General features: G+C 43.4%; 1 protein-coding gene across 1 annotated transcript; it reads right to left on the reverse strand.

The window, feature by feature from the left end:
- Positions 1-7,809: 7,809 nt before the first annotated feature.
- Positions 7,810-17,324, reverse strand: RBP2 (retinol binding protein 2). The gene is made up of 4 exons (XM_081861672.1): positions 17,180-17,324; positions 14,888-15,066; positions 11,404-11,505; positions 7,810-7,947 (listed from the first exon to the last, which is right to left on the reverse strand). Exons 1-4 carry the CDS (start codon positions 17,250-17,252, stop codon positions 7,894-7,896), a joined length of 408 nt encoding a protein of 135 aa, XP_081717798.1. The 5' UTR covers positions 17,253-17,324; the 3' UTR covers positions 7,810-7,893.
- Positions 17,325-22,561: the final 5,237 nt, after the last annotated feature.

The raw sequence follows: 22,561 nt of genomic DNA on the forward strand, positions 1-22,561 counted from the left end.
ATAGTCTTTCTTAAGTCCAGCCAAGGAAGTTGTATTTCCTGACACAAGGGAAAAAAGCATGCTACCAAGTACTTTTCCTCCTGTGGCCATGCGCTGGAGAGACATGTTTAATGTATTATCCAGATAGGCGAAATGAATACTGCATTGAAAGCCCTGGAGAGGAAATCCTATATCAGAGAGGCCCTCTAGTCACATTTTATTGCCGGATAAACTTTATCCCCATTGCTTCTCCAGGGAAAATAATATATACCTGGGAAGAGAAGCTTAGTTTACTTATTACAGTTCCCTTCTCTGAGTATTACACTTACTAAGAAAAACAGATGGAAGAGTCTTGAGGAAAAACAGCGGGGGGTAAGTATTAATGCTGAGTTGAGGTGTGCAAAAGAGGATTAACGATTTAAATTGTGAAACTTGCTAAGGCAGGGGAACAAAAAAGATGGAAACGCGTTACAGAAGAGCAATTAAGGAAGACGGATAGATCAAATAGCCCTTGGCTGTAAAAACTGAAGACATTTTACAGTGAATTGCTATCCTAAGTCGAAAGAAGCACCCCAAAGGCAATACTATGGGATTAAACTGGTAAAGACCCTGTTTAACCTTCATGTCTCATTTTCATTTCCTCCAGTCAAAAATAGGGCTTCTGAGAACAGCATGCTTGACAGAGTTTACCCTAGTTGTTCATAAAGTCTTTAATGGGCAATTTTAGGTTGGACTAGGAGTATAAAGTATAACAAAATGGAAATGGCTAAATAAACAACAGAAAGCCTCATCCTGGGGTTGAAGATACTTTTCTCCACTGAAGGCCACATTCCCTCAGGGCCAAAGTCACCCCACAGTCTTAATTTCTCTCTAAAGGACACCAACAAGTCACAATATTTTTCTCTTTCTCAAATCCACACCTTTCATTTAAAACACATGGCTTCTTTCAAAGAATCCTGGGAATTGTGGTTTATGCTTTAAAGGTCCCCTGACCATTCGGTCCAGTTGTGGTCGACTCTGGGGTTGCAGCGCTCATCTTGCTTTATTGGCTGAGGGAGCCGGCGTAAAGCTTCCGGGTCATGTGGCCAGCATGACTAAGCCGCTTCTGGCAAACCAGAGCAGCTCACGGAAACGCCGTTTACCTTCCCGCCGGAGCAGTACCTATTTATCTACTTGCACTTTGACGTGCTTTCGAACTGCTAGGTTGGCAGGAGCAGGGACCGAACAACGGGAGCTCACCCCGTTGCGGGGATTCGACCCGCCGACCTTCTGATTGGCAAGTCCTAAGCTCTGTGGTTTAACCCACAGTGCCACCCGCGTCCCTTGGTTTATGCTTTACAGAGCTGCAATTTCTAGCCCCCTTTGCAAACTACAGTTTCTGTTGTTCTTTGGAGAGACCATGTACTTTAAGTGTATGGCATGTCTACAGTCCATGAGTGTGGACTGCTAATGGTCCTAGGTCTTCCTCTTTTCGTCACATCCACCTCACCCCATCCACCCATACACACCCATTCACAAGCAAATACATCTACAGAGAGAGAGCGCAAGAGCACCTCAGAACATTAGTGATATAAAAAGTTGCAGGATTTCAGCAGGACATTACAGGATATTGACTGATTAGTAGTGAAGCAAGGTGATGACCCCCAAATTCTTACAGGCCCATGTAGTATTGAAAGTTGGGTCACATATGACCGCCCCAGTAGCATCATAGGCACAACTTATCATGGGTGCGCAATAAAAAATAAAGGATGTCTGGAGGGGGCCTAATTGTAAATTGTTAGCCACAGTGCTGTTTCACACATTAAATGAAGGCAAAGCCAGGTTTACTACCACAGCTGCTGTCAGCTCTCTGGCACGCGTAAGTATATGCTACTCTCAACCCTGCCATGTGGAAATCCCTTGCGGACAAGCATCGTGCCTGGAGACAGACAGTCAGGTCGTGAATCAATCCATTGCAATGACCAGAGGAAGAATGACCACTGGGAGGAGTGCAGAGAGAAGAAATGCCATGGTGCACTGGAACAGCACAACCGGAGCCTTCATCTGCCCCAGCTGCAACCAAACATGCCTCTCCTGCTTCAACTCTACAGCCACAGCAAGCGCTGCAACCTTCTAACAGTTTGACTTCACCCCCAAAGGTGTCTCCTGAGATGGACGGACACCAAAAACTCCACACAGGTGTTTTTTGCATGGAATCCCATTTACGCTTTTTAAGTAAACACATATTCTATTTTATGTGTACACCTTCAAAATGTGATGCTTCAAGCAACTTAGCTGTTGGCTGGATTGATTAGGCATCACAACTCTGCCCTTCCACCTCTACTTTTCACCTTCACTTCCAAACTCTGCAATATTTCTTTCCAGATGAATTACTGCCGTCTTAAACTGAATTTGGTGGAGACAGAGCTTTTCATCTTCCTTCTTTCTTTGCCCTTCCTCCCCAGTTACATCCACTAATTCCATTATTTTCCTCAACTTTCAAGCGTACCACATAAAAATTTACATAAAACTCTTCTCTAATCAGAGGCATAGCTAGGGGAGCCTGCAGAGTGCCTGAGCCACGCATCTCCCTACAACTGAAAGGGAGGAGGCGGACTCCATGGAGGCTCTGCGCAATGTGTCCTGCCCTGGCTCGGCCCCCCCTGTGGGCAACTTGCTCCACCCTCATGGGCAGCTCGGCCCACCACCGGGTGCAGGGCGTGCACCACCCCAGATGCCCAAGCGTCTAGCTACATCCAGGTCAATGTAACTGTGATGGCCTGGGACTCGGGCTCAGACTCAGATTCAGAACCAGAGGAGTCTCAGTCTGCACTGGATTCTTTGCCTCAGGCATCATCTGAACCAAGTCTGGGGCCTGATCCTGAAGAGGCTGAGGAGGCTGAGGCGGCCCCTGGATCTAGTAACCCACCGAAGTCTCTTGAGCTGCAGAGACTAAGGTCTGAGAGAAGCAGAGACCTGAGTACTTGCAGGAGGAGTGTTCGCCTTCGGGTGAAACAGGAAGGTGAGTTGCCGGGGGATCAGGACCGGCTGTTACCCCGACAAAGATAAAAGGTTGTCGGACCCTGCCCCAGGTTGTGGGAGCAACACTACTGTATGCCATATCCTGCTTGAGATCCTGTACCTGTCCTTGCCTCGTGTCCTGCCTTGACCCTGTCGGACTGACTCCTAGCAGAATCTTCGTATTCTGGACCAGATCTGGACCGTGGTTATTGGGTTACCCCCGGGCCCAGCACAGCAACCTTCTACTGATTGTTTTTAGCATCTCCAGAATACATCCATTCCTTTCTAAATCTATTGCTTAAACTTTCATTCATGACTATACTTTCCTCTTATCCAGAATGGCTGCTATGGTCATATCTATAGTCTGAGCATGTCTATCACAAATCCTCTTCCCACATTGCAATGGATAGTGTGTTTGAGGGAGGCAAACAGCTTTGGTTGTTTCATTATTTTATTTTATTTCCCCCTGTGGAACCACTGCTTTTCCAGTTAGCTGTTGATAGCACAGCTTCCATGCCTGTGCACGTTCAGCATAACCTATGAAAAAGCCCGCAAAAGCTGCTTTGTACTAAGCCAGACTGTTGGTCCATGTAGGCCAGTATTCTGACTGGGCGTGGCTTTGCAAGCTATCAGTGTACTTTGTTTGTAACTGAATATTCCTGGGATTGAATTCGGGATTTTTTGCAAGCAAAATGTTATTTCACAGTTGGCATTATTTTGTGACATCACAGGGGCCTATTGCTTTTCTGATTATTCCACCATCTTCCCTCTCATGTATTAGTTTCTTAGTGTAATCAGTCACGGTGCAAGACAAGATCTAATTATAGCAAGTAGGAAGTGGGGAAAATAATTGACAAAATTTTTGCAGCTCTCAAAATGCATGTCTGGTTAATTTTCCTTTAATCTCATTTTCACAAAATGATTCCACCTCATCTTCCAGTCTTCAGATCTGCATAACAAGTGCAATCAAGAAGACCAAAATTAATAACCATCCCCACCACTACCCGTCCAATCACTCGCAAATTAAATGTGAAAAGAGCCTCTTCTGCTGTGTATGTGTGGGAGCAGGGAGGAAGGAAAAGGACCCAACCCTGCATTAAAAACGTAAGTGCATCTGTTGTCTTATTAATCTCTCTGCATTACAGCTAAATGTGAACTTGCCAATTAGAGCAGAAACAAATATTGTAATTAAATTGCTTCCTGTCTCCGTGTGTATTAGAGCAGTCTTTCTCAAACTTTTTGAACTGGGGCCCTCTTAAAAACTTTCCCAAGTCCCTTGCCCCTGCCACCCGGATCCCAACCATGTGAAAAAGATACAGACATCATCCTGGCATGTAGTTGTGTGGTGCATAGAACCTGTGGCTGTAGGTAAAGATCTGTGAAACATGACGTGAAAGGAAGAAGTTCTCTCTGGTTATTCTCCTGAAACCATTCTGAAGAATATATTGTAAAAAGAAAGTAGTCCCCACCACAAATTCACACCCAACTAGTGACGAGGAGTGTAGTTTTTCTCATTCTAGAAGAGTTCATGCTCATCCTCAACATGCTGCTTTCAATCTGGATTGAGTCTAGATCCTGTTCTCCACATTGGTGGGTGTGCTTACTTGAATAAAGTACACACTGTAGGGTGATGCAGAATCAATTTGCAACGAGCTTTTGTTTTTGGAATGAAACCAGTTTCTCAAGATGCACTTTTCAGGGCAAAAATATATATACAATAGATCTAGATATATGTGCGGATTGTGTAGGGGGAAAAGCAAGTACCCAGTCTCCATTGAAACTAGAATAAAATGTTGGGTGTATGCTGCCCAATGTAAATTGATGGGGGTTGTCCACCAGAAGTAATTCAATCCATGCAAAATCTTGAAAGCTGGGAAGGAAGGGATCCACTGCTGCTCTCTCTGTAGAACTTTGCACTTTGTAGAACACGGATTGCCAGTATTTTGGGACCCATGCACACATTTGCAAACCTAAGCTGGAATCCAACATGGCAGCCTGCTCTCACTCACCTGATGTAGCGTCGCCAATCACCTGTGGTTGCTGACCCAGGGGTTGAAGACTTGTTATATAGACATTGTTCTCCATGCCACAGCCCAAGTCCATATGTTATTCCTGCTATGAACTATAGGTCCCCCCGCCTCTCAAATTTCTATAAGGCTTCACAGCCAAGCTCCCAGAGCAATTAACAATAAAAAGATAAATGCTTCCAGTATAACAGCAAACTTGTGTTTAGAGCCCTCAGGAGAACAAGAGCTGGATAAAAATGTGGCAAGATGGATGTCCCATTGGAGGCAATAGCTATAGACTACAGCTGGAGAGGATCAGGGTAGAAAGTGGACTTCATTGAGTTGTATGTGGGTCATCTCCTGCATACACCATGCAAGGCAATGGATCAGACAAATGATAAGTGAAATGATAAATTCACTATGTATCTATGCCACTGGGCAGAGGTTTATTCTTTACACAAATTGCCAGCATGGGGTTCTGATTTGGGTTGGGGCCTTAACATGGCATGAGTGCATGTATATAAGAGACTTTAACTCCCGTGCCACCCCGAACAAGCCTCCTGCACCTGCAATTTGCATTGGTAAAAACTTTCCATTTGCTTAAATGGGAGCAAATGTTTGCAATACATCTTGGGTTCCCTCAGTACTGATTAGCATACAGCAGAAGACAAAGTGTTAAAAGTCCATCATGCTATAGTCCTGATCAGGATTGCTGCCCTCCATGCTGGCAATTTTCTAACCAAACGTGCCCTTAAGGGCACATATACGTAGCTACCATATTGTGTAGTTTGACTCCCTGATTCACATAATATTGCACTATCAAGGTGTTAAGAGGCTCTGAGTGAATGCTCTCTGATTTATTGGTCAGAACTCACCCCCGCCTTCACCCACCCAAATGCTAATGTTTCTCCTGCTGCGAGGAAGATAGCGGACTTTGTGGTAGTTTAGTAGGAAATTGAACATAATGAGCATTGTTGAAATCACCCAGTACTGTTGCAAATTGCAACATAATACATTACCTTACATGTGTTTCCTTTTCATAACATGCTGGTCTAAAGGACTGAGTTCATGAATAAAATACATTATGATGAATTTGGAAGTTTAAACTCTGTGTGTGCATGGGGTATGTGATTTTGTTTTATTTTGCACCATTTTTCAAGTGGCTAGTTCCCTCTTTCTTTCTTTCTTTCTTTCTTTCTTTCTTTCTTTCTTTCTTTCTTTCTGTTCTTGTGTGATCTTGGCACGTATGCTGACAATGTCAAGAGGGCCTGATGCGAAACCTGTGTCTCATTGCCACAGCCCCATGTTTCATACAGTCTTGACAGTTTATACTAGGCATTAGGATCAGAATTGCGCCCACTGACCCTATCCTGGCCCCAATTTCCACACGTGGATAATTTCTGTGCATTGAGCAATCAAAAGGTTACAGCAAGTATAAGAAATGACTGTACAGATCTAGGGGCTTAATGTGCCCCTTCAGACCTCTCTGTATCGCCCTTGTAATGCTCCCAAATCCACAGACATTGTTGACCATGCTCTGCACTCTCATAATGTGCTTTTGCCCGGCTGGAAAGTGTTCTTGGGCTGGTATCAGGACCAGGCTGCCCATGAGGCACACTGAGGCAGCTGCCTCAGGAGTCTGAATCCCGTGAGACTTCTGGTGAGATCTCTCGAGAGTTCCACAAGATCTCATGAGCCTATCAACTGGAAGCCACTGCCACATAACCCTGGTAAGCAAGCCTTCAGTGGTGGGGCAGTGGTGGAGCAGGGGCAGCAGGGAAGTGGCACCTTCCAATCCACCTCAGGCGGCAAAGCAAGATACGCCTGGGCCATGCCTGACTGTGATAATGCCCCTCGCTTTGCTGGATGGAGGATGAACAGGCATGTGTAAAACCTTTAACTCTGCATGGCTGGAATGTGGCCTCCTGTACAAAGGTACATTACTGGTATGCAGCCCCTGGGAGGTTGCCCACGAGGGAATGCAGCCCTGGGTTGGAAAAAGGGTTCCCCACCGCTGGGTTACAGAGTTCTCAGCCAGCTGCCAGCATCCACACCAGAGCTTACACTCACATTTTGTGAGAAGTGGAATTTGGCTCAAGAAGTCTTGAGACAGGCAATACAGTACTGATCCCCTGACAAGAGTACCTGTATGGTACATGTGCTTTAGGACACCTCTTGGCCACATCAGCCCTAAATGTCAATGTGTAAATATAGTTCCTTTATTTAGCCTCGGACAGCAGTTGAGATATAGCTGAAGCCATTATATGAAGCACTCTGATGTGAAGCACTCTGAGAGGCAGGAGTTAAATATGCCGTTGAATATCTGTGGCATGGGTTTTCAGAGACACCTTTCTGAGGAACACAAATTAGGTTTGTTCAGAGGACTTTCCCGATGGCTGTGATCTTCCTTTCCTAAATTTAATTTAGTGAACTAGCTGTTAGTGGCTTTGAGTCTCATTCCCAGCCCACTGAGCCATTTTGTTGCCTGAAACTAGAGTCCTGGTGACCCATAGCTAAGCAAGTTAGAAAAAGTACAGTGAACACGGGCTTTGCCCTCATCATCATTGAAATGTATATTAGACTGTCATGGAGTGATGGGCCATTGTCAAGATAAGTGTGCTTATTTCTTACATCGCTGCTGGAGGACATTTTGTCTTTGGTGCTGAAATGTTTTTTTGCCAAGGTTTACGTGGGGGACAATTAGAAGAACAAGACATACATTATTTAACTTCGGAAAGCAAGAGCTCTTTTAAAAAACCACGTAGGAGAGTGTTTGATGTTACTATAAGAGGTTTCCCACTCACTGAACTGAACAGCAGATCTCTGGCAGTGTCAAGGTTTTATTTATTTAATTCAGCAAAGAATATAATAATTACGCAGTGTGCAGCTGGATGGGATTCAGATCCATTTAATTCTTCTTCTTAAAGACTTGATGGCACACCTGGTCTTCGCATGTCAGCTCCTACAACATTAAAACCATCGGTAAGCACAGACAATTCCCTTCCAGACTTGCAGAGAAAACAGCTAAGCCAGAGCATTAACAGTGGGGCTGGGCTATTAAAAGGGAAAGAGCAGCGTATTTTATATAACCAATCAGCCAGCAAGCACTACAGGTTGCAGTAATTAGATTCTGACACTTGAATTGACTTTTACAAAGGATAAAAATGGGGAAATGCATAGGAATTGCTCTGTAACTGTGGGACGTTGCATTGTCTATTATTAACCAACATACTGTAATTTATTAAACTCACTGAAGCAACAAGGAAATTGCAAAAGGAGAGAAGGAAAAGCTTTAAAGGTAACAGGAGTTAAGTATAACACTTTGTCAATTGGTTTCCCAACAAAATGTGGACCTTTTCTCAGAATGTTATACCAACCCTAACAAATCCAGTCAATGAGATTACTAGCCAATTCTGAAGTTGTTTCATAACAATATAAAGCAGGTCTGGCACAGAGCAGGATAAGATTCTGGTTTCTGCAGGGATGAAATCAACCCAATGGTAATTTTGTACATCTTATTGACCTTCTTTTGCTAAAAGTGAAGCCAGAATTTTATGATCGTGAAAAGAATAGAAATGAGTAGGTAGCTTCCTATTGTACGTCTGTGAAATTAATCCCTCATCCCTTTAGACTGGCCCCTCAGAGTTTGCAAATAGTCAGTTTTGTATTAAAGTGAGCTATGCAGGCTTGGATAGTGACAATGTGAACAGAGGTAGAATGTTGCAAAAAATAGCAGCGGGATTTTTTAATTCCAGACATAATTTGCAAAGGTGTTTAGTTTTTTTAAATAATTTTGGATTCTTTTCTTTTTTCAGTTAAGTTCATATGGATAAGCTACTACCCTGTGGTTCTTCATCTGTAAAATGGGGATAATAATCTGTTGTGCAAAGCTGTTATCAGGGTGAAAGGGAAAGTACCACAAGCTAATCAATCATATGACTTACACTCCATGGTCCTCATTTTTAATTTAATTTAATGTAATTTCTAATACCATCTCCTTCACCCCTGCAGTTTGGAGAAAATTGTGATGTGTCATGGGGTACTGCAATGTTGATGAAGGCTGCCAAATTCTGTTTTAATCAGCAGATTTTTCAGTCCACCTGTGATAAAACTTTGAGGGACTAACTGGAATCTGGTGAGTGTCCACCATTTAGTATTGTTAAGCATTTGTGGGTGCCTTGACTCCCCTAAATTCCTGTGTCTAGTGGGCAGTGGATTATTAAGATGGACTATTAAGATGGGCTGCCAGACGTTGAATTTAACTGTGTCAAAATAACAGGCCAAAGCAGTTTTTCTGTGCTCAGGAAAACACCTGGGAGAAAAGCTATTATGGAGAACAAAAGAAAGGTAAGGGGTGATTAACAAAGCAGATACTCTGTGCTGGAGGGTAGATGAGCGCAAGCCCCTCCTTCCACCGAGAGACAAAGTGTCAGTCTGTTAAACACAGCAAGCTAAGCATAGGGACAAAAAGCCATGTTTGATCTCTTTGGATCCAGCAGTGGGAGAAACAGAACCCTCTAGGAGTGTAATGCATTGACCTCTCCATCATAGGCTCAGGTTGTATATGTGTGTAAATAAGCCATATATCATAAAGACACCACAGTTTCCACTGTGCCTCATTTCCAAAGGAAACACAAACACTAGGTAAGTGTCTGGAGTACAGGAATCTTGGACTACTCGGAGATTGGGGTGACATGTAACAGAAGAGCCCTGCTGGATCAGACCAAAGGATAATCTAATGTTGCCATATTAAACTACTGTACTACAATCATATCAAGCTACTAGAACTTATTGGAATGTACTGGAACTCAAGCGATCTGGTTACAAGGTTTGTTGAATCTGGAATCCAGAAGATGTTTCAAATATTTTAGGGATGAGGGTGAAAAAGTGCAGCTTCTAAACTTGCTCTGGAATGGAACAGAATAGTGGGACTTATAGGGAAGCTGAAGGGCATCCTTCAGGTGGGTGATTCAGAAGTTTACCTGAGAGGTTTGCAAGGCTGTGGTTGCACCTAAAATAACTTTGGATTCTGGGCAAGGACTGTAAAAATGTATACATTCGGAAGGTAACATTAAACACAGTTGTTTAGAGCAGTGATGGGGGATCTAAGGCTTGAAGCCAAATATGGCCCGCCAGGACTATATCATCTATCCATCCATCTATCTATCTATCTATCTATCTATCTATCTATCTATCTATCTATCTCTATCCCTCAGGAATCCCCTGAGCCCATAACTCCTTTTCATCCCCTTCCCTTTATCCCAGACCACACTTCCAATTAGCTTGGCTTTGCACTTCCTTGAGTGTTTTTGCCTGTATAGAATGTGTCCTTGGACTTTGATAATGCTTCTTCTTTGCCTGGATGGAGAACTGAGAGAAGTGTGTGTGTGTGTGTGTGTGTGTGTGTGTAAAGCCTACTGTAAAAAAGATAAAATTAACATTTGCTGCTCCACAAGCTTTTGCTTCTCCCCCAGCCCCTAGCAGTGGCATATGGCCCCCAGAAGGTTTTCATATAAGGGTATGTGCCCCTTCAGCTGGAAAAAAAACCAAAACCCATTGCACTAATTTTCAATTAAATGTGTTTAGAACGGGGATATGGAAAGTGTTTGAGAAAATTATTAACTCATCAAGCCATCCTGTTCTACATGGAGAAGATGTGCAAAGCCATTAGGGATTATGCAGCTAGATCCATATCAGAGGAAGTAAACATGCAGGTTCATTTCCAAAAGCTATGTGTGTTTGTCGGCTGAAGATCTCCATCTCCTTTGCCTGTTCATTTAGTTCACTGAGACTTGTGCCCGTAAAGAGCTTTGAAAACAGAATTGGAATGCTTTGGTTCACCCAAGTCTGCCTGTTCACTTTCCCAATTGTTCTTTCGAGTCCTCTTAATATGTAAACTCTCATTTATTTTTTCCATACTTCACTGACTGCTTATTTTCTTTACAGGCCCCTATAGCCCCACTCAAGCTTACTACATGTCAGGCTTGGACTTCATTTACTAACCCAGCTGTATGAACTCAGCTTTTCCAGTGGCACTAAATTATACGCTTTAGAGATTGTATATACCGGGTGCCTGATGGTTATTCTGAGAGCAATTTTCGGACCTGCTTTTCTGCATCATTCTTCTTACAACCCCCCAAGAACATATTTCCTGTAGGTAAATAATACTCCTGATAGCTTCAGATTAGGTGGAGGCAAATATATGCCTTTGTTCATTATGGCAATGATATGCTAGGAAGGGAAGCCAGGCTCAGAATAGTCAACATGGGCAGCAGCTCTCTGGGGTTCCCAGCCCCCTGGAGACACCAGGGCTTGAACCTGGGAGCTGCATGCAAAGCTACAGCCCTTTCCACAAGTTACTGAATTTTCCTGCAGTACTGCTATTGGTATACCTTTCAGGAGTGATTTCAGCTCTTACCAGATGCAAATTGTCCCCTTCAATCCAGTGTTTCCAGCCTCTGTTATTCTTTTCGCCTTTCTGGACACAGATTAGTTTATCACCATCCCAGGTCACCAGCGTCTGCAGGGATCAAATGATAAAGTTCAGCAACATGGTAGAAACGTGTGAGGCTAAAAACAAATTGGAATAAACTGGAGTCAGGGTGACATAATGGCAGCATAGAGTTGGTCGGGGTGGGGGTTGGGGAGAGGGAAGACATAGCAAGCAAATACCACCCCCTCCCCTCTCTCCCAACTCCCCAAATTTAAGTAGAAAGCCTATAGTGTCACTAAAAGTGTTTTATGTTTTCAATTCCCGGCTATTTCTCCTGACACAATGATCCATAATATACGCACAAAAGAAGATAATTAAATAAAGTGAATTTATGACGGGATTTGTCTCCAGAAAGGGGAGCACAGATATGAAATTTGCATTATTCCGTTCTCCCTCCGAAGAAAGCCACAAACGCACTGTAAAGCACAGCAGCAGCAAAAGCCGTGGATCATTTTAACTGCTACAACATTAATACACATGCACACGCACTTCTGTTGTGGATGCAGAGGGCATATTGGGAGGGAAGAGATTGTTCACAGCAGCTTGGATTCACAGCTTTTGCATAGGAGCATCTTCTAATATGTAAATGGTCCCCAGATTTATTTTCAGGCTAACCAAAACAGGTGTTTACTGCTAGAATAACGCTGGGGAGGGGGGAACAGAAAGGAAATGGAAGGAAGGGTGGAGTCAACCTTATGGTCAGACAACCATGAAAGACAGTTCTCTGTGTGCAAACAAGAGGCATCTTGGAGCCACTCCTCAGCTGGAAGTGCAATAAGAAGAATGGGGATGCCCTGATCACAGCTACTATAGTAGTGCAGGCACACACCAGAGGAGATATTTGAATTATAGTCTCTTTCTTCCTTTCTTTCATTTGAGTGCTGCTTCACTACAATTGTGATCGGGAGAAAAATATGACCTCTGTACATTCTGTAGCTGTCTGGCAACATCCCACATTCTCTGCACTGAAAAGAACAGATTGCAAAAGAACAGCTCTCTTTAAAAATAATTAATTCCTGAGCCTCCTGCAAAAACAGCAGCGTGTCGGTGGGGGAATATTGGGCAGAAATCATCTTGATAAGAAATCAGATAGAATTATAAAAGAAATAAGATGCTTTTTCTACTCTCCGTCAGATAACAATAGTGACGATAGGAGAAAATTGAGGTTATTGAAAGTTCAGGGAAGAGGCAGTTTTCTACCGGAGACAGGACTGGTAAAGGATAGCTTTGACAGAGGTATAAGGAGCATGCTGTGATGTCAGGGCATGAAAAGGTCACAGATAATAGGAAAGATGTTGGCTATGAGCAGCATACTCCTCCACATTATCTTGGGGAGGGGAGAGGAAATGATTTGGCTATTGTAATGCTTGCCATTCTGTTTTAGCTTTGTAGATACCAAACGGTGTAGGCACAGATTAGGTTACAATCAGGAATAAAACGTAATCCAATTGGGGGAGAGGGAAGCTACCCACTGAAAAGCAGCTATATGGGAAACAAGACCTTGGCTTCAGAGTTCCTTCACATAGAGTTCAATTCAATGGATGGAAATGAATTGAAATAAAAATTGCCTCAGAATCAGACCAATATCTTCTGAGAGACAGATCAATGCAATTATCTTCCCTCAAGGGAAATCCAGAGAGTCCCCACCCACCCCCCAGAAGAGTGGCCAGATCTTACTGTCAGGAAAACAGTAACAACAACAACAAAACACAGGAACTAACTTTTCCATAATAGCAGAGCCAGCCTGTCCATGAGGCATACTGAGGCAGCTGCCTAAGGCTGTGGAATCAGTGGGACGCCCTGCCTTGCCCCTGCCACCACCTGAGAAGTGAGGAGAGGTGATGATGGATGCTTCTGGCATCTCATGGAACTCTTGTGATCCTGGCAAGTGAGGCTTCAAAGGGAATGTTAGGGCAGCAGGGCGGCAGCACACTCCCATTTCACCTCAGGTGGCAAAACTAGATGTTCCATCCCTGCATATAAGGTCAATATGGGCATAACTATCTCACAGCTTGGTAAATGATGAATAAACCTATGGGCATTTCTATTATTATTATTAACCAGTTACAATTTTGACAGCACTGCTTGTCTTCCATATTATAATTTTCTCCTCAGAACCAGAAGCAATGGAGGAACTCGGGAGAACTTTGGGTGAAGACATCCTCTCCCCACTCTAAAACTGTGCAAATGTGACTTGAAACACAGAGGTGTGTGTGTGTTTGTGTGTGTGTGTGTGTGTGTGTGTGTGTGTGTGTGTGTGTGATTGACTTCACTGGATTTTAAGCCACTAAAGAGAGTCAGTGTGGTGTAGTGGTTAAGAGCGGTAGTCTCGTAATCTGGTGAACCGGGTTCGCGTCTCCTCTCCTCCACATGCAGCTGCTGGGTGACCTTGGGCCAGTCACACTTCTTTGAAGTCTCTCAGCCCCACTCACCTCACAGGGTGTTTGTTGTGGGGGAGGAAGGGAAAGGAGAATGTTAGCCGCTTTGAGACTCCTTCAGATAGTGATAAAGCGGGATATCAAATCCAAACTCTTCTTCTTCTTCTAAAGTGAACATACAAATACTCTCCAGCTGTGGAATGGCCCTTCCTATTCAGGAAAGGCCATTGGACTCCACTAGACAGGAAAGCATATAGAAGTCTTCCTATTTGAACAAGAGCATTCATGCATGAGCCACAAGGTTTTTTGGCTTTTGATGTGCAGGCCCCTCAACTTTCTGGCTCAGCACCTGGCTCACAGTTCTGGCCCACCACTGTCTATGATGTAGCCCTAACTAGGACACAGCTTGCATCAGGCTCACTTGACTCCTGGGACTCAGCTATACAGCTGCAAATAAAATGTTTTAAGTGTGTTTTAATTGTGATATACAATGTGACACTAGATGACGATGGTGAGCCTTATGGAAAATTCAATGCATTTTTTAAAATGCTTTTTAAAAAGCATTTTCAGAATGGTTGTTATGTGTGTATAGATTCCACTCTGGTTAAAAAGTTCTCCAGAAACAGGGAGCTACAGGGGGCAAAAATAAACTTACATGAAAAAAATGTGCCGCCACAGGTAGAATGGTCATATGCAGTAGCTCAGCAGTTGCTTCCACCAGAAAGCGGGATTTGCTTTAGCCTGTGGGGAGTCTGGAGGAGCCAGTGGGGGATATATAAGTATCTGGTGGAACCATGAGGAGTTGGAAAAAAAATTCTGTCTTGCTGTCAACGAGCTGAAAAACTGTCATGATTTACATATGGAATAAATAGTTGCAATAGAAAAACATCCACGTTTTGAAATGCAAATAGCGGCTTCTTTATAAATAAACATTTCTTTAACATTTATAATTTGCTTTCAACCTGTTTTCTTGAATGTCAGGTGCTGTTGTTGACTGCTGTGTAAATGGAAAGCAAATCATAAGTTTCTACCTTCACCACACGGTCGTCAAGCCCCTTGGTGTGCTCTTCAAATTCCTCTCCTACGGTGTAATTCACTTCATAGTTCCTGAAAGTGCTCAGCGTTTTTGTCTTGAAATGGTTTCCCTCTTGAATAATTTCTTTCGTTTGTGTCAGGTGGTTTGCAATTTTTCTCGTAGCAAGGCCAATGCCTGCAGACACACCAATAAATATGTTAACAATGGGCCTGATTAACTTCAAAAATACATTTATAAACAATAAAGTAATGTGTGCCCCAAAGGACTTTCTGCTTTTGGGGTATGTGTGTGGAGTATTACATCCTGGGCCATATGATACTGCCGGTATACAACTATCGCATTCCATCAGCATAAGGATTACTGTTTACACAATGGAACTTTCCATCTCTTCTTTCTCCATGTGTAGCCCATCTGCTCTGGAGGGTTGGAGAGTCCCCATAACAGGTTTAGAGGGTGCAAAGGGGGAGAAGTGGGGAAGGTTCTTTTGCACAAGTGGCAATCCTTGTGCTGATGGAATACATTACAGTTGTACCTTGGAATCAAATGGAATCCGTTCCAGAAGTCCGTTTGACTTCCAAAACGTTCGGAAACCAAGGCGTGGCTTCCAATTGGCTGAAGGAGCTTCCTGCAGCCAATCAGAAGCCACGGGACCTGCTTTGGATGTTCAAGTTCCAAAGAAAGATCGCAAACACTCACTTCTGGATTTGTGGCATTTGGGAGCCAAACCATTTGACTCGCAAGGCGTTCATCAACTAAGGTACAACTGTACTTAGCACTGCTGTGGAAAGATCACTCATCTGAATTGCACTTGCGCACAAGTTTAACTGTTTGGCCGGATTGTAATCTAAGGCAGTCCTCACTTATCAAGAAGTAACTCACTTTGGCAGAAAGCTGGTAGATATTGATATAGATTGGATCAGGCTTCCTCAACCTCGGTACTCCAGATGTTTTTGGCCTACAACTCCCATGATAGCTAGCAGGACCAGTGGTCAGGGATGATGGGAATTGTAGTCTTAAAACATCTGGAGGACCAAGGTTGAGGAAGCCTGGATTAGATAATACAGATATAGATATAGATATCTTTAGGGTGGTATTCAACTAAATTTTACTTAGAGTAGACCAATTAAAATTAATGAACATGATTATGTTAGGTCTATTAATTTCTGCTCTGAGTAAAACTTAGCTGAATACCACCCTCAGTGACTAAAAGTGTAACCCTAAGTATGTCTACTCAGAAGTAAGGCCTGTTGAATTCAATGGGACTTATTCCCAGGTCCCTATAGGACTTTTTCTACACTGCAACTGTTCAGTGTTTTTTTTTCTTTCTATTTTTATCTGACTAGCAATCTTGGCCATTGGACTGCTGGCTTGTGGCCAGATTCGCTGCATGAGCAAATATCGCCACGGAACAGGGTGTCCTGACTGCTGAGATGCTGCAGGGACATCCTGGCAGGATGACAGGCGGTAGTATAAACATTTGAGATCTAGGTACAACATGCTGCTTAAATCATTGAAACATGGTCTCAGTGACTGGTGGGGAGTGGGGGGGTCAGAAGTCCCTCTTGTACTTAGGAAAAATAGGGTGGCTAATGATCCATAAGTTCAATTAAAACAACCTTCCTTGCTTGAACATTCCACCCTCAACAATTTATGATGCAGATCAGGAGTTAAAATACAGGGACAACTGTGGCACATTTAGGGCCACTTTTCTGCTGTTAATGCAGAGATGACCTAGCTGGGGAGAGGGAGATATTTTCCAGAGGCACCACCTGTCTTTCAGGTTGTTGATTATGGCACCAAACTGGGAGCACAGAGAGCTTCTTATAAATGTCACCATACAAGAATCAAGCTGCAGCCCTATGCACACTTTCCTAGGAGCAAGACTTAGTCATCCTTACCTTACTACTCAGTAGATGTGCATAGGATTGTACTGCAAAGTAGGTTTTCTGACCCATTTGCAGTTTAGGTCAGTGCAAATCACCTGTACCTTTCAGCTATAGAATGCCTGTTCAATGATCTCTCATATATAGCATAGGTGTTGAAATATGACTGACAAATTCTTTTGTACGGGAGAAAGAGGAAAGAAAACCTTCAAAGAGAAATAAAATGTACTTGCTAGGAAGCATATTCCACTGTATTCACTGGGCTTACTTCAAAATATATCTGCTTAGAAATGGCTTCCTATAAAGGCAAAAGTTAATGTTGAATTAAATCTTATTCATTTATTTTTAAATTAAATGTAGAACAAAGTATCCCACCAATTCAAAATTCTTATTTTTATATTTACCTAAAGCAACCATGTAACCTTCGAAGTTGTCATTGGACACCATCACCCACGTTCCAGTGTAATCAATAGGCATTGCGGCTAGGATTTAAATCCACGGATGGCTCAGATATGGAACTTGGAAAGGAGAAAGAGCTTACTGTAATTCTGTCCTTTTTATATTTCTTTGGGTGAAGTTTACAGCTTCCAAGATAATAAAGTCTAAGGGTCAGCGAGATAACCTAAACAGAACTTTCCCTTCATTACCAAGGTTCAAGAGGACAAAGCAGAGGCAGCAAACAGATTTCTGAGGTCAGAGGTCAGAGAGAAAATGATGTTGCAATGACCTTTGTAAAATTTAAAAGAAGAGAAGAGAAACATTGATGGGAGCACAGCTCTGGAAGATGGACTACATAATATCAAGTTATATGAACCTGATTGTGTGTATGTGTGTGCTTATTCATAATTTCCTTAACTCCTGTTTACATTCTGTGGATGTTCTGGACGCATGAAAAATCCAACATTTACTTTTAATACAAATGTTCATGATGCTGTGTCATCCAAACAGAAAGAAAGACACACAAATCACATAAAGGACAAGAAAAGATCTTTTGCAAGTTGAAGGCTGATTGTAAGAAAGGCACAACCAGCCATTCCCTGCCTGTTTTGAGCTCCAAGTCACCACTTGTGCAAATGTTTAGTGCTGGGATAGTCAATGTGATGCCCTCCAGATGTTGTCAGACATGGTAGGAAATTAAAATGCTGGTTCCTGCCTGGGAATGATGAGAGCATTGATGCTGCGTGCTACTGCCACCACCAAACAGCAACTTGTCTGTCACACCCCTCCAGTGTAGGAGGTGGTCCATTCCTTCTCCAGGGCAGCTGGGGAAATGAACTAGTAGGAGGGATGAGAGAGGTACCTGTACTGTTGGGCCCTAGCAGGGTATTTAGGCTCCAGCAGCTGTCTAAGGAGGCTAGGTGCTGAAATAGACCCTACTACTGCAAACCACTGAGCCTTGGGCTTGCCAGTCAAAAGGTCGGCAGTTCGAATCCCTGCAATGGGGTGAGTTCCCGTTGCTCGGTCCCAGCTCCTGCCAACCTAGCAGTTCGAAAGCACACCAAAAAGTGCAAGTACTGCTCCTGTTGGAAGGTAAATTGCATTTCTGTGCGCTGCTCTGGTTTGCCTGAAGCGGCTTAGTCTCATGCAGGCCACATGACCCAGAAAAACTGTCTGTGGAGTGGACAAATGCCGGCTCCCTCAACCTGTAAAGATGAGCACCACAACCCCAGAGTCGTTCACGACTGGACTTCAATGTCAGGAGTCCCTTTAACTTGTTTTACTGCTCACCAGCACCAATCCTATGACATTATGGTCCAGACTGAAATAGCAACTGCAATTATCGAAAAGCTAGATACAAATATATTGATTGTATTTCCATTCTGTTTTCTACTGAAGTGAATCCCAATACAGCTTACAAGAGATAAATAACAACAGCTGCAGCACTGAACACCAGCTGTTGCAATGCCTGGACCATTATGAGCTGACCCCACTAAGTCGGGTAATAAAATTAGGAAATCCACAAGAAAACAATTATAAGTAATTGTAGTCTATACAAAAAGATGAACAAAAGAGAACTAAAAAGTAGTCTAAAAGTTGCTGCCTTCACCCATACTCCACCACACCTGCTATCTCAAATATCAGTTACTCTACTCAATTCAATGAAATACACTGCCCCACACACCTCTGCCTGGCACTCCTGACTTATGACTGAAAATCTCTTGCTTCGCTTGCTTATAAATTTGTGATTCCTCCGCTAGGCTTTTATGGACCCCTGTGTGAGTAGCTTGCGGTTCCTTTGGTGTGATAATGTTGGCGTTGTGGACAGTGATCCACGCAAACACAAGGTGTAATATTTGAATTTTAATGTCTCATGCATCTAGTCTTGTTCTTAGTCAAGGAAGCTGGCCAAGTGACCCAATATCGCATGTTCAGGCGCTTCCTTGCCAAGTTGCTTTCCTTATTACTATAATAGCTCCATCCAACAACACAACCCTGGAAGCATTTGCTTTGTCACTTTACAGCAGGGCTCAGTAGCTTCCTTTCGGATGGAGATACCGCTGAGGTCAGCTTCAGGTTTCATTAAAGTGACTCCTTGCTATCACAGGTCTCCAGATACAATGCTATTTTCTTTCTGCTTGCAGCTGCAGACATACCGAAGGAGGGCAGGGGGAGCTTATATCATAAGATGCAGGCACTTGTCAGAAAGTCTCTGAAAACAAATGGTAACATACTAAAAGCAATACGGGAAGCTACTTTCATGGCATTTTGAAGTAAGCGAAGAGGCAGGAGAACTTAATAAACCCCTGTGTTACTTCTGATTTCACTGAAACGAAGTGATACTTGAGAATGAATCCCATGACATTATGTGGAATTGCCCTGCTTTCCTCAGTGGCTTAAAGAAATATTTGGCCCTGCTAACCAAAAGATCTGTTGCCAAATACATGAAAAGCATAAAAAGTGGAGTTGAATCTCACCCTCTGAAGTCAGAGGAAATGTGGCATTCTCCTGCTGTCCCACACTTTCTCCATCCTAAATCCAGAGATTCCCTATGCAACTGGTGTGGCTTTCCTGTTCAGATTTTCAAAGCATAGGGAATCTCCAGATCTAGAAAGCACAAAGTGTGGGACAGCAATAGTTGGAGGATGCTGCTGCATGGACCAGGGGTAATGAAAAGGAGGCGTGGGGGTTCAGAATCCACATTAAGTTGAGATATGTGTGGTCCTCTGTCATACTTATTAATGTCAGTGGGGCTACTCTGAGTAAAACTCAGTTGCATATCACCCATGTGAAAGCTGGGCAAACTGGATATGCTCAGCAAAGGGAAAGTTAAAGAGACACGTCAGTATTTACACATACACGAAAACACAAAGCATCATTGCATATTTTACAAGCAAATTAACAAGTCAGAAAAATACCCTGACAATTAAGATTAGCAAGAAAGTGGGACAAAGCAAGTTGAAACGGAGGGATTTTAAAGCAAAGGCTGTTGAAATTCTGGCAAGGATGCTTTTGGGACGATGCTTTCTGCTTTTGCAAAAAGGTTTGTACTATCCCAGAGTCCCATTCCAGTTTTTATTTTGCAGTTAGTTTCCTCACAAGTGAATCAAAAATTTTCATAAAGGGATTTTCTTCATTCATACCCTGTACGTAATTGTTCTTAATTGCTAATTTGTAGCTGGTTTCCTTCGAGGTGTGTGGGTTTCTTTTTCTTTCGTTTTTCAAAAAGATTAGCTCTATTTCAGGAATTCCCTACACATGTATTTACTCAACACTAGCACCAGTTCCTTTGTGCCTTCTGAGGCATGGGTATAATTAGAAGCATTGCATTATATTCCACCAAAAAACAATGTAAACAGAGAATTACTGAAAATATGGAGTATTGACTTTAACAGACGGTTCTGCTGAGATTTTACAGTGAAGGGTTGCAAGGGCCTATGAAGAGACACCGCAGCTCAAGGGTCAATACTATGATAGGCAATAATGCCTCCATCAGATTCAAAAGTCAGTCTAAATTGCACAAACCCCCACAGACTCCAGAGGCTCTGTCATTGCAGGTGCGGCTAACACAATATTATTTCAGGGCTCCACTGGAAATACTTTATTTTGCAGGTCATTGATCCAACAGAGTCCTAGTGGTGTGTTGGGGCAATGAACTGACAACTAAAATGATCTGTGGAGTTGGTGCGGTCACAAGTTCACTTGCTACAAGACCTCCTTTGGCATTTTTGATAGAAATCTCTTGCTGGGAAGCCATTTCTAAGTGGGGAAAAATTATCTTGCTGTGCATTTGTCTATATATGCTTACAAAGTTGCAGTGGGCAAGTTCCAGTCATTTCACTGACTTTAATATATGCTCTGCACTTAGGATCTTCCTGTTACTCTTTAGACTGTCAGAAGCAGCAGCAGCAGCAGCAGCAGCAGCCTGGAAGCAAATTTGCTATTTTGTTGGTGATGATTCATTAACTCCTGCTTAACTTCTTCACAGGGAACTCTTATTGATGTCAATGGGACCTCTCTATGTAGAAAAACTGCAAGCCGGGCCCTGTGGTTCTTTTGCTTTTTCTAAGCACAGTGTTAAAATTTAACTCCAAATTCATAGTTTTATTCTACTTCAGAGTCAGATATAGTTATCTCAGTATAATAAATCATTGTTCATTAGATAGAGAAGGAGCACAGTGCCTGCACACAAGCACAGCTGATGTGGTGGTGCTGTTCCACAGCCTTCCTGACAACAGGGTCACTATGCTTCCTGGGCAGGGAAGGAGTGAGGTCGGGGCTAGGTGAGCATTCTGGCAGAAGCAACCTGCACCCCCTGCCAGTGTGTCCACACAGCCCCAGCCTTGCCACTTTCCTTCCTTCCTTTCCCCTGGAGCATATCATCTGTGGAGCAGAGGCATTGATCCTGTGGGGTGCAGAGTGCTTGTCTGCAAGTGTGCCTTCCCCACAGAGAAGCTGAATGTGAAGGAAGACCTTGCAGCATTGAACCCTCCATTCTCATTGTAGGAATGATCGCTGGGTCCGGAGCACACTCCCCACCTGCAGGAAGCCTCAGTCTGCCTGCACGCGTGACCTTGGGGTGCGGGGCACACTCCCCCTCACAGACAAAGCCACAGCTGTCTGAACATCTTGCCCTTTGTCTAACCTTTTGCGGTCTTAGTAATCTGTGGTGCCCTGTCTGTAACCTTTGTCTCTGAGACCTTTTGTCTCTTTCGTCATACATTGTGCAAGGGGAAAATGACACAGTGGAAACAGGTGCCAAAATAACTTTGTACCACCCCACGATCTCGGGACTGGAAGATGTGTAAAGGTCACAGCCCAAAATGTATCTACCTAGGTTTGCATATTTGTGTCAATAAAAGGAGCCTCCACAGAGCTGGCTGGCAGCTTGCTTGCAACTCACCTGTGCGCAGCTCACCTGTATTATCAACTCCTGCCTCATGTCCTTCACTTCACTCATGAGGGAAGTGGAGATGCCGTATCCCCCTCCCCACTCCCATCTGGCCCCCAGGACAGATCAGGGGAGCTGCGCATAGCCCTAATGTACAGTATCACCTCCCAACCCTTGTCCACCCTCAAATTTGGTTGCATGCTACTAGAGCAATGTGCAAACAGGCCATGAGCAGATGAGCAACCTGTGCGCATTTGGAAAAGAACAACTGGTGGAGAACAAGCAAACTTAACAGCGGCAGCTGGAAAAAGAAGGTGATTGTTGTCTGGACAGCAGATTCAGGCTTCAGCTTTAAGTTCTGCCAGTCTGGCATATTTTCTTGAGTGCTTGAGCCCCCTTTAAAAGCGAAAGCATAAAAATCCATTTTGAAATCAATCTTTTGAAAATAAAATGGCTG

The sequence above is a fragment of the Podarcis erhardii genome, assembly GCF_964252035.2.
Source record: "Podarcis erhardii genome assembly, chromosome: 5".
NCBI lineage: Eukaryota > Metazoa > Chordata > Lepidosauria > Squamata > Lacertidae > Podarcis > Podarcis erhardii.

What these genes read in the sequence shown, in the direction of transcription:
- RBP2 (XM_081861672.1), bottom strand. Translation starts at nt 17,252, where the DNA reads ATGCCTATTGATTACACTGGAACGTGGGTGATGGTGTCCAATGACAAC. An exon ending in AGGTTACATGGTTGCTTTAG is followed by an intron (nt 15,067 to 17,179) that starts GTAAATATAAAA and finishes GTGTGTCTGCAG; the next exon opens with GCATTGGCCTTGCTACGAGA. An exon ending in AAGGGGACAATTTGCATCTG is followed by an intron (nt 7,948 to 11,403) that starts GTAAGAGCTGAA and finishes TTAATGTTGTAG; the next exon opens with GAGCTGACATGCGAAGACCA.